Raw genomic sequence first — 14333 nt, forward strand, 5'->3', positions numbered from 1 at the left:
AGACACTTTCTCTTTTTGTCTGTTCAAGACTGTTGCACATAAAATTGCATTTAAATGCATAGAAATAATAATAATTTTTTTTTAAAAAAGTACAATTTTACATTCAAAACACAAGGTTAACTACGGAAAGCCTATTTTTTGTTGTTGTTTCTGGTATTTAAACGGGACTTTTTTTTTTAACGCAGGTGTCATGCACCTGACTGTCACGCGGGGCAGTGGGACAGTGTGACGTCACGTCACGTCACGTCACACACGACAACAAACTTTCGTTTTAACACATTTTTTTTATTTTTATTTCAGTGAATATTCCTTCGTGCTGAAAAAAATGGGATGTTGCCAGTCCTCTCCCGATGAAGAAGACGAGGTAGGACAGTTTTTAATGGTTATCGGACGAAGTTTTGCTGGTGTGTTGGAATTAGAAATGTGTTTGTTTAAACATGAAATCTGAATCTGGAAGCCCTTTTGTGTCTGTGACTTCTCTTGAGCTGTGTTAGATATAGGAAACAGAGAGGATTCAGTAGAGATTGTGTTTATTAACCATTTCGTTATTAAATCAGTAGATTTGTATTGTAGACTGGTTTCACGCGCCAGTGGTTCAGGACAATCTAGAGTAGGTCAGCTGTAAAACAGGTTTGACCAACAGAGGAAAGGAAACATTGAGCATTGAAGATTATTACAGTAAACTCAATGCAGTGGAATTATATCTGAAAGTTTTAGTTCAATCCTGTTTTGTAATCTGTGCAAGTGTTAGTAGTCATGAAGAGAGCAACAGGGCAATGAGCAGAATAATTCAAAACTATTAGTAGCAATTAGGATATGCTTCCTATTTGTATTTTTTTAAGTTAAGCAATGTTTTTTTGTTTAATGAAACGTATTTGCACCAAACAAAACATGAATGTAGTGACTAATAAATAACTTAAGTTTCAAAAATCTTTTCCATCACTTTCAGAGACGTCGACTGGTTCAAACTCAAACTGTGAGGTCTCCATCAGCACTTCAACCTCAAACTGTGAGGTCTCCATCAGCACTTCAACCTCAATCTGTGAGGTCTCCATCAGCACTTCAACCTCAATCTGTGAGGTCTCCATGCTCAGCTGCTAAAGGTCAGTTTTATAGGTCCATTATACATTCATAATCACTCTGAGAAAACAAATGCTTCTAAATGGAACCAAAAATGTTTTATAACCTCAAAAAAAAAGTGTATATAGAATACTTTAGATGAGTTAAATCAAATGTGTCCTGTCCTGTTATTTGTAGCGATTTCAACAGGTTCTGTCATTGATATTTGAATTAAATTGCTTATATCAATGACTTATCACCAAAATACATTGAAATAATAACCATTGCCATTAGACATTGCTGAACAGGGCAGAGTTAAACCATATTAATAGTCTGGCTGTGCAAAGATGTTTACAAGTGATAAAAATGCACATTTAAGGAATATTTTGGGTTCAAAACAAGTTAAGATCAATCGACAGCATTTGTGGCATTTCTATCTGTCTGTCTGTCTGTCTAACACTGTCTTTCTGTCACTCTGTCTGTCTGTCTGTCTGTCTAACACTGTCTTTCTGTCACTCTGTCTGTCTGTCTATCTGTCTCTCTGTCTATCTATCTGTCTCTCTGTCTATCTATCTGTCTGTCTGTCACTCTGTCTATCTGTCTGTCTGTCTAACACTCTGTCTTTCTATCACTCTGTCTGCTGTCTGTCTGTCCGTCTATCTATCTGTCTATCACTCTGTCTTTCTGTCTGTCACTATCTGTCTCTGTCAGTCAGTCTGTCTGTCCATCTATCAGTCTGTCTGTCTTTCTGTCCATCTGTCTGTCTGTCCATCTGTCTGTCTGTCCATCTGTCTGTCTGTCCATCTGTCTGTCTAACACTCTGTCTTTCTGTCACTCTGTCTGTCTGTCTGTCCATCTGTCTGTCTAACACTCTGTCTTTCTGTCACTCTGTCTGTCTGTCCGTCTATCTATCTGTCTATCACTGTCTTTCTGTCTGTCTGTCTTTCTGTCTGTCACTATCTGTCTCTGTCAGTCAGTCTGTCTTTCTGTCACTCTGTCTGTCCATCTATCAGTCTTTCTGTCACTCTGTCTGTCTGTCTTTCTGTCTTTCTGTCACTCTGTCTGTCTGTCTGTCTATCACTGTCTTTCTGTCTCTGTCAGTCAGTCTGTCTTTCTGTCACTCTGTCTGTCCATCTATCAGTCTTTCTGTCACTCTGTCTGTCTGTCTTTCTGTCACTCTGTCTGTCTGTCTATCTATCTATATACCTATCACACTGTCTGTCTGCCTGTCTGTCCTATCTGTCTGTCTGTCTTTCTGTCTGTCCATCTATCTACCTATCACTCTGCCTGTCTGTCCTATCTATCAGTCTGCCTTTCTGACACTGTCTGCCTGCCTGCCTATCTATCTGTCTGTCTGTCTGTCTGTCTGTCTTTCTGTCTGTCTGTCACACTATCTATCTGTCTATCTAACACTCTCTGTCTGTCTGTATCTTTCTTATCTCTCTTATCTGTCTTATCTATCTAAAAAGCATTTGTTATATCTTTAGACCAATCAAATGGCTTATTCTAATCCTTAATTGTGTCAGTTAAATTTCATATACTGTATATACATGTAATAAATGCATCATTAACTGAAGCTGAATATTGTGACTCTAGCAGACACCGTTCAGAGGACAGGCAGATTTACTGCCCGGCATGTTGGTGTGCCCGACCTCGACCAGCGCTTCACGGATGTTGCGGAAACGTTCAACAAACAGCAAGAGAACTATAATAACATGAAAGAAAAGCTTCAGACTATCGCGAGCCGGTACAACTGCCAGACTAATGACAGCCTGTCACAATCCCTGGAGAGAATCAAAGAGGAACATGGTGAGACCCTCAATCGTGAGTCACGACCTGCAGGGGGCACAATCTGCCCGGAGGACACACAATCAGAAAATGAGAATATGTGCTACATTCAGAGGCTAGAATAAAGCATTTTACCCAACTAAATATCTAAGTAGTGTTAAAGCACTACATTTAAAACATACCATTATAAATCAAGTGTATCTAGGATGTCTATATATATATATATATAATATAATTAACAAATATTCAGATAATTAAAATGCATTACATTCTTGTGGCAGAAGAGTTAATCATTAATAAGACGATACAAAAAGCTGCTTTAGAATACAATGTATTGTTTACTACCATATTATTGATCATAAGTCAATCATTGGCACACAGTTCACAGCAATCCATTACACAAGTGAATTTGTCAATCAGTTGGAGATTTATTATGAGGGCTTGTTTAAGGACCGTCAATGTACACCTGCGTCAGACATGCTTGTGTAGCGTCTCAGGTGCGTTGCGTCATAAACATTTACATTTATGCACTTTTATCCAAATTGACTTACAGAGCACTTATTACAGGGACAATCCTCCCGGAGCAACCTGGAGTTAAGTGCCTTGATTCAAGGACACAATGGTTGTGGGGCTCGAACCAGCGACCTTCTGCTTACCAGATTAGCAGTTATGTGCTTTAGACCACTACACCACCACCACTCCCATAGTTAAATATAGTTTAATACTTAGAACACATCTTGAGATCTCTTAGTTCAGATTTGCGCTCCTTCAAGTGTTTTGAACGCAAGAATGTAACTCATGTTTTTGTTGTTCCTGCTGAAGTGTTTCTTCACTGTATAAACTGTGTGTTGCTCATACAACTGAAGTTTCACTTACTGCCCCCAGGAGTAAACAGGTGGTACTACAAGCTTGCATTTCTGAGGAATCTTCCTCATACGGGGGCACTGCGATTAATTGCATAACTTTTTTTAACGCATTATTTTTTATAAAATGAATCGCACTGAATTAACGCGTTAAATTGACAGCCCTAATATATATATATATTAAAGAATCATCGTATTACCATTTGATAACATCACTGGACCATGCTACTACCACAACAGTACTTTTTGTACTACTTAGGGTTAGGTTAGTTTAGCTAACCTAACTACTACTTTTGGGCTTGATAATACCACCATGTTTATTTGGACATGAACCACAGTAATATCATGTTTTGTTTGGACACATACCATGGTATAACTATGGTATTTTTTACCACGTATATAGTATATAGAGTGCCATGTAAATATCATGGTAACTTGTTACCGAACCTGGGCTCTTTTGTAAGGGACTTAATTTTACTTTCATATTTTTGTACATTTTACATTGTCAACTGGCAGATAAATATTGTGCATTGTATTAATTACATTGATAATGATCTTGTTTTCATCAAAGCATTTTTTTGTACATACAGAAAACAATTTTTAATAAAAAATAAATAAAATACAATGTTGACACAGATGCTCAAAAATGAATATACATTACATTTTACACCTTATTGCATTATTACTAGGGCTGTCAATTTTTAATAAAATGTTGAATTTAATTCGCTTGAAATAAACGTAAATATTTTTTTTATTTAATTGTATTAAATTGAAACATTTTTGATAGGAAATTGAAAAGTGTAAATCATTTTTTGAGTTTATATATTACATAGGGAACATTATATTGAATGTTTCTAACTCGGATGTATCAAATTCCACCTTCAGTTTTGTGTCTCCCTTTCCATCTGTTAGATCAACATCATATCAGTCTGGAGGTTAAAGGTTACGACTTCCTACTAGTGGTGAGGCCAGAAGCCGAAATTCCGGAGAAACTGAAGCGGACGCAAGAGAACATCGGGGAGTTGAGTAAAGCCGCCAAGGCCGTCATATCTGTCGGCACAAAACTCAACGAGATGATCGACTCTCTTCTGAAGGCCAAGGAGAACATGACCAAACAGATTGAAGATGCCGAATCCCAACACCAGGAGCGGAAGAGGCTGGAAGACAACCTGAAGGAAAACATCAGAGAGGCCAAAAGAGCAAAAGAACTGAGTCCAAAGTACAAGGATGAGGCTGGAGAACTTCTGAAGGAGGTGGCTCGGCTGTCTGGGATCACTCCGTGATTTGGGCTGCTGTGTCCCTTACGGCACTAATAACTACTTGCAGATATGGTGGTTAAAACAGGTTAAAGATTGTTTTTTTTTTTTTAGAATAACTGTTTATTATTCTAATTTTATTTTGAACAAACATGGAATGTATTTACAGTGTTCTAATTTTTTTAAACAATGAACTGAAACATTTTGTAAAGCAGAAAACCTTTTAAATAAATACACAGTATTTACTCTGTATATTTCTGTTTACCAGAACACTAAACTGCTGTTTTAATGATGTCGTTTAAAGGGTATTAATTGCTGTTTAGTTTCGAAAAGCACTTGCATTGTTCAGAATTGGTCCTCATTGGCTCTTCCTGGTGTTAATGTGAATATTTGAATATTGATCGATGACAGATTGGAGCTTGAGCCCACTGCTTTTAGAAGAATTATTCCATATTTGAATATTTTGTAGTCGAAAAATTGTTTTTGTTAGAATCATACCAGTGCACCTGTTAAATAAACATATCACTTAAACCTGTGTCTTAATTATTGCCTTAATATTAATTATTGTTGGTTTGAAGTATTCAAATGAGAATCTTTTTGGTTGCAATCTATATTTTTCATAATTATTGTCTTAAATATGAATTGTTAGTATGCAATTGGGAATGCGTGTGTGTGTGTGTGTGTGTGTGTGTGTGTGTGTGTGTGTGTGTGTGTGTGTGTATATATATATATTATTTTTATTTTTTTTTGTGCAAATTTTTTTTGTGCAAATTTGCCTTGTCTTAAATATTAAGTATATGCATTCGGGAAAAAATGGTTGCAATCTAATATATATATAAACATTTTAGGTAGCCTTCCACAAGCTTCTCACAATAAGTTGCTGGACTTTTGTCCCATTCCTCCAGACAGAACTGGTGTAACTGAGTCAGGTTTGTGGCCTCCTTGCTCGCACACGCTTTTTCAGTTCTGCCCACAAATTTTCTATTGGATTGAGGTCAGGGATTTGTGATGCCACTCCAATATCTTGACTTTGTTGATCTTAAGCCATTTTGCCACAACTTTGGAGGTATGCTTGGGGTCATTGTCCATTTGGAAGACCCATTTGCGACTGATCTTCAACTTCCTGATGTCTTGAGATGTTGCTTCAATATATCCACATAGTTTTCCTTCCTCATGATGCCATCTATTTTGTGAAGTGCACCAGTCCCCCTCCTGCAGCAAACACCCCGACAACATGATGCTGCCACCCCCATGCTTCATGGTTGGGATGGTGTTCTTTGGCTTACAAGACTAACCCTTTTCCCTCCAAACATAATGATGGTCATTATGGCCAAACAGTTCAATCTTGTTTCATCAGACCAGAGGACATTTCTCCAGAAAGTAAGATCTTTGTCCCCATGTGCACTTCCAAACTGTAGTCTGGCTTTTTTATGGTGGGTTTGGAGCAGTGGCTTCTTCCTTGCTGAGCAGCCTTTCAGGTTATGTCAATATAGGACTCGTTTTACTGTGGATATAGATACTTGTCTATCTGTTTCCTCCAGCATCTTCACAAGGTCCTTTGCTGTTGTTCTGGGATTGAGTGCACTTTTTGCACCAAACTACGTTCATCTCTAAGAGACCAAATTAATCTCCTTCCTGGGCGGTATGATGGCTGTGTGGTCCAATGGCGTTTATACTTGCGTACTATTGTTTGTACAGATGAACGTTGTACCTTCAGGCATTTGGAAATTGCTCCCAAGGATGAACCAGACTTGTGGAGGTCCACAATTTATTTCTGAGGTCTTGGCTGATTTCTTTTGATTTTCCCATCATGTCAATCAAAGAGGCACTGAGTTTGAAGTTAGGCCTTAAAATACATCCACAGGTACACCTGAAATTGACTCCAATTAGCCTATCAGAAGCTAATTGGCTAAAGGTTTGACATCATTTTCTGGAATTGTCCAAGCTGCTTAAAGGCACAGTTAACTTAATGTATGTAAACTTCTGACCCACTGGAATTGTGATATAGTCAATTAAAAGTGAAACAATCTGTCTGTAAACAATTGTTGGAAAAATTACTCGATGCACAAAGTAGATGTCCTAAATGACTTGCCAAAACTACAGTTTGCTAATATTAAATCTGTGGAGTGGTTAAAAAACAAGTTTTAATGACGTCAACCTAAGTGTACGTAAACTTCCAACTGTACGTACCATCAATTAACAACTTCTTCTAAGATCTTTGTCCCCATGTGCACTTGAAAACAATAGCCTGGCTTTCATTCACATTCGATCTCCTAAAGATGAACGTCGTTTGTTGCGAAAAGTACAAATCAATCCCAGAACAACAGCAGCAAAGGATCTTGTGAAGATGCTGGAGGAAACAGGTAGACAAGTATCAGCTGTAACAGAAATGCTCAAACCAGCCCATCTGGCACCAACAAACATCCATCAGCCAATCATGTGTTAACAGTACAGTGCATAAAATTATGCAGATACGGGTCAGGAGCTTCAGTTAATATTCACATCAACCATCAGAATGGGGTGATTTGGAGCGTGGCATGATTGTTGGTGCCAGATGGGCTAGATTGAGTATTTCTGTAACTGCTGATCTCCTGGGGGTTTCACACACAACAGTCTCTAGAATTTACTCTGATGCCAAATGGTGCCAAAAACATCCAGTGAGCGGCAGTTCTGTGGACGGAAATGCCTGGTTGATGAGAGAGGTCAACAGAGAATGGCCAGACTGGTTTGAACTGACAAAGTCTACAGTAACTCAGATAACCACTCTGTACAATTGTGGTGAGAAGAATATCAGGTTGGCACAGTTTTGGTGGCATGAGGGGGGCCTACACCATATTAGGCATGTGATTTTAATGTTGTGGCTTATCAGTGTATATATATATATATAATTATAAAATTATATATACTATATAATTGATGTCAAATCAAACATAATTTGGTTAATATCAATTCTTTATATTAATATGGGATGGGAACATGCTTTCTCAATATTTATGGTAGTTAAAACTGCATGGTACTACTATTTGGGCATGCCCTACTATTGCAATATTGTCATGTACAATGGCATTCTTTGAAATACCTTTAAGATGCATGTAAATAGCATGAAACATGAATATGGTAATCATTCAGTACCATGGTACCGCCGCAGTACTTTAAGTAAGGGCTTTATGTCAGGTTTGATTTATTTTTATGCCATTAATTATTTTTACAATAATATATATACACGTATAATAATGTTACTTAGGTAATAAAACGTGTTTATTCCGTCAAGAATTACACAATGCGTAACTGCACACTTTTAACAGTACCTGACAGTCCAATGGAACAGGCACAACCTTTCTCGCTAGTGGAAACCAATATGCCCCGCCTTCAGAATAATTTGATTGGCTGCTATTTGTGGACGCGACGTTGGGATTTATATGCTCTTCCGCTATTGGCCCATACCGCTGTCAATCAGCAATCCGAACTCGCTCCATGTTAGACTGAAGTGGGTGAAAGTACTGTTGAAGGACTCTCGTGCCCTCAGTCATTCCTGTACATTTATGGATACGTAACTGTGACATAAACTAGACGAGCGGGTGGAAATAGCATAAGTGAGTAAATATTTTAAAACAATATTTATATGACCTGTAGTTTGTCTTTTGCGAATTCGCTTATGGCGTGGCGGCGGTATCCCATGCGTGCGTTTATTCACACTGGGCTTTTAAAGCCATCTCTGATTATTAAACTCGTGCATGTGAGTGTGTTTTGCAAACTTTATATGTGCATTTACATACATGGGTAGGTTAAAAGAGAAGGGCAGGTATTGCATTTGGTATTTTAAGCAATATAAGTTGACAACGCAGCTTGTAATGCACGAGCTGTCAGACTGAAGAGTGCGCGCGCGATGTTTGTATGAATATGGAAGTGTGTATGCATGTGTTGTATGTATGTGCATGGGTTTAAGTGTTTATAAATGCATGCCAGAGTGCGTTTGAGTGCTTGTTCGTGTGTGTATGCATGCGTGAAAGTATGTTTGAGTGCTTCTTTGTTTCTGTGTGAGAATGCATGTGTATACTGTATGTGCATTTGTTTGTGTCTGTATGTATAAATCTGAGTGTGTGAGTGCATGCATGCAGTGGGTTTGTTTGAGTGCTTGTTCATTTGTGTATACTTACAGTATGCATGCATGCTTTGCAAGTGAGTGTGTTTGAGTGCTTGAATGTTTATGTGTGTGCAAGTAAATAGGTTTGAGTGTGTATGTGCATTTAAGTGCTTTATGCATGCAGTTTGTGTACTTGTGTAAGTGTTGTAATGTGACTTGGATACACACACCAGTCACATGGTTTGCTTGCCTTCCTCAGTCACTGCAGGACAGCTGATCAGCCTGTTTTCAAGGGGACGAGATTATAAAAGGAAATGAGCCCTATCATTTGAGAGAAAGCTCTCATACAGCGATAAGAGTCGTGTACAATGCGCTTGATCTGTTTGCATGACTGCAGAAAATCATGGTCGTGTCTGCTCATTATCTGACTCAGATTAGATTCATGCTCCGATGCGGCTGGTGCTTTGGGTACTTCTGATTGACAGTGCAATTATTTGTGTTACAATAAACACTGCTTCACAGATTTGTTCTTTTTGTGGCATGTTTTGTGGTCACCTGGAGAGGATTGGACAATTGCACAGAAAAAAAAAGCAGTTTTGCAGTTGTAGTTTGATTCGCTGGCTAAACTTTCAGCTGTCAGGGTCAGTAGCTGTTCTAGCTTGTATGGCGCCCTGGGCAAACCTCCTTCAGCACCCTTCCTCCCTCCCTGCTAACAAATCTTGTGGTGTGGTTTGTTTACTGTGATTCTCTGATTGGTTGATCTTTACTGAGGAACATGGGTAGTGTAGTTATTTTCCATAAATTCAGCTGTTAAACACGATTTTTTAAATATGATGTTGCCAAATACATTTAAACTCAGTTTTTAATTTTAATCGTAGAACACGTTCCCTGTCTTAGGTCAGTTAGGATCACTACTTTATTTTAAGAATGTGAAATGTCACAATAATAGTTGAGATAGCTAATTATTTATTTCCACTTTTATTTAAAGTGGACCCATTCCTCCAGACAGAACTGGTGTAACTGAGTCAGATTTGTAGGCCTCCTTGCTCGCACACGCTTTTTCAGTTCTGCCCACAAATTTTCTTTCGGATTGAGGTCAGGGCATTTGTGATGGCCACTCCAATACCTCGACTTTGTTGATCTTAAGCCATTTTGCCACAACTTTGGAGGTATGCTTGGGGTCATTGTCCATTTGGAAGACCCATTTGCGACTGAGCTTCAACTTCCTGATGTCTTGAGATTTTGCTTCAATATATCCACATAATTCTCCTTCCTCATGATGTCATCTATTTTGTGAAATGCACCAGTCCCTCCTGCAGCAAATCACCCTGACAACATGATGCTGCCACCCCCCATGCTTCACGGTTGGGATGGTGTCCTTCAGCTTGCAAGCCTCTCCCTGTTCCCTCCAAACATAATGATGGTCATTATGGCCAAACAGTTCAATCTTGTTTCATCAGACCAGAGGACATTTCTCCAAAAAGTGAGATCTTTGTCCCCATGTGCACTTCCAAACTGTAGTCTGGCTTTTTTATGGCGGTTATGGAGCAATGGCTTCTTCCTTGCTGAGCAGCCTTTCAGGTTATGTCAATATAGGACTCGTTTTACTGTGGATATAGATACTTGTCAATCTGTTTCCTCCAGCATCTTCACAAGGTCCTTTGCTGTTGTTCTGGGATTGAGTGCACTTTTTGCACCAAACTACGTTCATCTCTAAGAGACCAAATGTATCTCCTTCCTGAGCGTTATGATGGCTGTGTGGTCCCATGGTGTTTATACTTGCATACTATTGTTTGTACAGATGAACGTTGTACCTTCAGGCATTTGGAAATTGCTCCCAAGGATGAACCAGACTTGTGAAGGTCCACAATTGTTTTCTGAGGGTCTTGGCTGATTTCTTTTGATTTTCCCATGATGTCAAGTAATGAGGCACTGAGTTTGAAGGTAGGCCAAAACTGGGTGATTCTCACGAAATCCAGATTTAGAAGGTGTCCAGCATCAGAATTTTTAAAATGCCCTTAAAGCCAATTTTCTTTTTGCACATATAAGATTAAGGTCTGAACTTACTATAACCATTATTTTTACAAGATTTAAAAAAATATTTCCTATATAATTATTTACATTTTTAGACGAAGCCCATAAAAAATTATCATTACCGCAACATGACATTACATTAAATATATGGTTAAAAATGTGTATTTTTGGCTAATGTTAAAGTAGACTCTTATTACTCGTGCTCAAAGCTATGTAAAACTCTGGAGAGATTACGTTTTCATATTTATAATTTTTTTGTAATTTCCTTATTTTCTCTCATTACCGAAACATACGTGATGATTTACAATTTCTTTTATTTAATTGTTTTACTAATAGATAACATACACATTTGTTATGTAGCAGACCTTACATAAGTAGTGTTGTGTAATATGTATATACATTTTAAAACAAAATATGATTATCTAATTATTACTTAATTTGTAAAAAGATACATGTTGCGGTAATGAAAATGCCATTTCGGTAATGAGAATCAATGTTTCGAAATGAGATTTAGCTCACACATTAACTGTTGACAAAGGGGTTTGATGCCTAACCCTATTTTACATATTTAAAACGCATACAATTTTTAAAATAATATTTATTTCATGAACAGAGTTTCATTTTCTCATTTATACGTAATCATCACAGTACCATGCCTTGTGTTAACAAGTGTTGTGTATATAAGTTACAATGTTATGCTCATAAAGAATCATGTCATGTAGCCTACACTGTAGTACTAACAAATATACAACCATTAGTATAAATATTATCATTCTAGTATAACATATAATCATGTGTTCATGAGAACTTTTTCAATGTAACATATTATCATGTGGTCCTGAGAAACATTTAAATGTAACAGCATCATGTGCTCTTGTAAAAGATTTTAGTTTAGCTAAAACACTTTGGTCCTGACATTCAACCACACAACCTTTTTCTGAGAATAATTTCATGTGAAGAACTTGAATAGCAGCAACTCGATTTATGAGTTGGTCAAACAACTAAAACAAACAACTGGAACGACTGCTTTGTACTAGAGATGCACCGATCGACCGGCCAGGGACCGGAATTAGCCGATTTTCCGCATGCTCGGCCCGGACCGGTAACCGGCCGGTCAGCCTCACGTCTTACCGATTCAAAGCCGGTCCGTTTTGTTGCCAGCGTCGCAGGCAATAACGTCACAGCCACATGTAAACATGTGGTTGGCGTGGGAGATCTTCACTGTGTGAGTGAAGTATATATAAAGTTCGAAATGTGTAATAATTGTAAGGCCAAAGTTAACATGTGGGTGAACCACCACAATAACTTTCGGAACAACAAACCTAATTAGACACTTATAACACCATCACCCAGCTGCAAATGCCCATTTTAAAAAAGAAGCTAAAAAGTGAAAGCGGCTAAAGCTAGCCAGAGCTCAGAGCCACAAGTCAGCAGCCTCTCCTATCATTCCTTGGTATGAACAGTGAAAAGACCAAAGCAATTACGAGGAAAATTATGCAATTCATGGCCCTGGATGACCAGCTGTTCTCCATAGTTGAGGACAGAGGGTTCAGAAATCTGATACATATCCTTGATACAGAGTAGGAGGTACTTTCCGACGTCGCGTTGCCTGAGTTGTTTAATCTCGTGTCGTGTCACACACGCAGCCTGTTATCTGTCAACATTTGGGTACACAAATCCGGGAGAGGGGAAGGGGGGTGCTGGATGGCAGAGGCAGGCTAAATACATTTTACTCGTGTTTAAGGCAAATATCAAGTTATATTGAAATGAGCAAGAGTTATAGTGCGTGTCCCTCCTTCATAAGTCTGTTTGTCATTACCGAAACATTGAGTATCTCCACCGCAACAGGCCTTCAATTGTTGCGGTGAATGATAATGGTGTTGCGGAGGATGAGCGACCTTAAACATTCTTGCTAACTGTGGAAGCTAAATGAGGGTTAGCTAAACGTTCCCTCTCTTTTTATATTTAGACCATAACGGGGTATATAGTAATCAAAAAATTAAAACGGCAACATTTTTTAAAACTTCACAAACTCATGTTTCAGTAATGAGAACTAAAAAGTTGTGTAGGTACTATGACAAACAAAATTGTAACTTTTATTTGGAGAGAAAAAATAAGAACTGCTTACCTGGTAGCCATCTTGAGTGTCACAGTCAATTATGTCCCTTCCAACAAAATTTCTTGAAAATGTTAGTTCCTTGAGGACTTAAACAATGATTGAAAATTGTTGCGGAGGATGAGAAAATTGGTCTTGGACACATTTATATTCCTTATTATTGTCACTACATTTAACATTGATCACCAAATACCACATGTTTCTTTACTGTAAATGTTTATAGTATAACATGCACTGAAGCTTTTTATTTTTTATATTTTTTAATTATAAATATTTCCATCTCAAAGAACACAAATCCAGTCATGGACACGTTGCGGTAATGAAAAATTTCTCCTTAAATGTGGAAAAAACAACAAAATTGGTATTTATGATGTCATTTGAAATCATGTGCAAAATAGTACATGAAGAGATGTTTTTACAACTGTATCCTTATTTTGATAGCATTTACTTTTATCATCAAAATGTTTCATGACACCTCATATGTCTAATTTCGCGAGAATCACCCAACTATAGTTTGCTAATAGTTTGTTGAGTGGTTAAAAACAAGTTTTAATGACTTCAACTGTACGTACCATCGATTAACAACTTCGGAGCTCACGGTAGGTCTGCCTTTAAAGGTTTATAATAGATTGTTAATAAGCTATTCCCCTATGGAAAAAATATATGGGATTTTTACTTACAGAACCAGACCATTGCGCACTATTATTGTGGTTGCAACAATATCAGATATACCCAACCTTAAACGGTATGTAAATCAGAACAAACTGTGATTGGACTCTTTAGATGTCGCTCAGTCAGTCATTTCCTGTCAAAGTGGGTGGTTCTTGGCACAGTTAACTCTAAAGTGGACCAGACTTTATGCTGAGTCAAATATTTGGCTTTGCAAGACTACAGTTGAACTAAAACAGCACCTGAGGAAGTGATACCGATCGGTGGTTTCTTTTACACGGTTATCATTCCAGGCTTTGTGGTTTGGATTTCCCTCCCTGAGCCGTGATATCTGCTTTACATCTAACCTTTAAATGGCACTTTATTTAGACTGTGTGCACACTGAAGGTTATTAAAGTGTAAACAAGATTTTGTTTATTCAGGGATCAGTGTCATTACTGTCAGCGCAACAAATCCTGTCCACC

At 38.0% G+C, this 14333-nt stretch overlaps 2 protein-coding genes across 6 annotated transcripts in view; both read left to right on the forward strand.

Moving 5' to 3' along the window:
- Positions 1–223: 223 nt before the first annotated feature.
- si:ch73-345f18.3 (uncharacterized) lies at positions 224–5482 on the forward strand. Of its 3 annotated transcripts, XM_052092793.1 has the most exons (5): positions 224–364; positions 950–1014; positions 1048–1103; positions 2656–2868; positions 4623–5482. In XM_052092793.1, the coding sequence occupies exons 1-5, from the start codon at positions 326–328 to the stop codon at positions 4991–4993; spliced, it is 744 nt and encodes a 247-aa protein (XP_051948753.1). In that variant the 5' UTR covers positions 224–325; the 3' UTR covers positions 4994–5482. The 3 variants fall into 3 exon arrangements, with proteins under 3 accessions (XP_051948753.1, XP_051948751.1, XP_051948752.1); XM_052092791.1 differs by having other exon boundaries at positions 950–1103; XM_052092792.1 differs by having other exon boundaries at positions 950–1103; positions 2659–2868.
- Positions 5483–8421: 2939 nt separating this feature from the next.
- The window catches only part of hycc1 (hyccin PI4KA lipid kinase complex subunit 1), a 51868-nt gene continuing 45956 nt past the window's right edge, over positions 8422–14333 (forward strand). For all 3 annotated transcript variants that reach the window (XR_007967619.1, XR_007967620.1, XM_052092780.1), the window contains exon 1: positions 8422–8559. The gene's annotated coding sequence lies outside the window, so the exon portion shown is untranslated. The remainder of the gene's footprint in view (positions 8560–14333) is intronic.

The sequence above is a fragment of the Xyrauchen texanus genome, chromosome 26 (genome assembly GCF_025860055.1).
Source record: "Xyrauchen texanus isolate HMW12.3.18 chromosome 26, RBS_HiC_50CHRs, whole genome shotgun sequence".
Lineage (NCBI taxonomy): Eukaryota > Metazoa > Chordata > Actinopteri > Cypriniformes > Catostomidae > Xyrauchen > Xyrauchen texanus.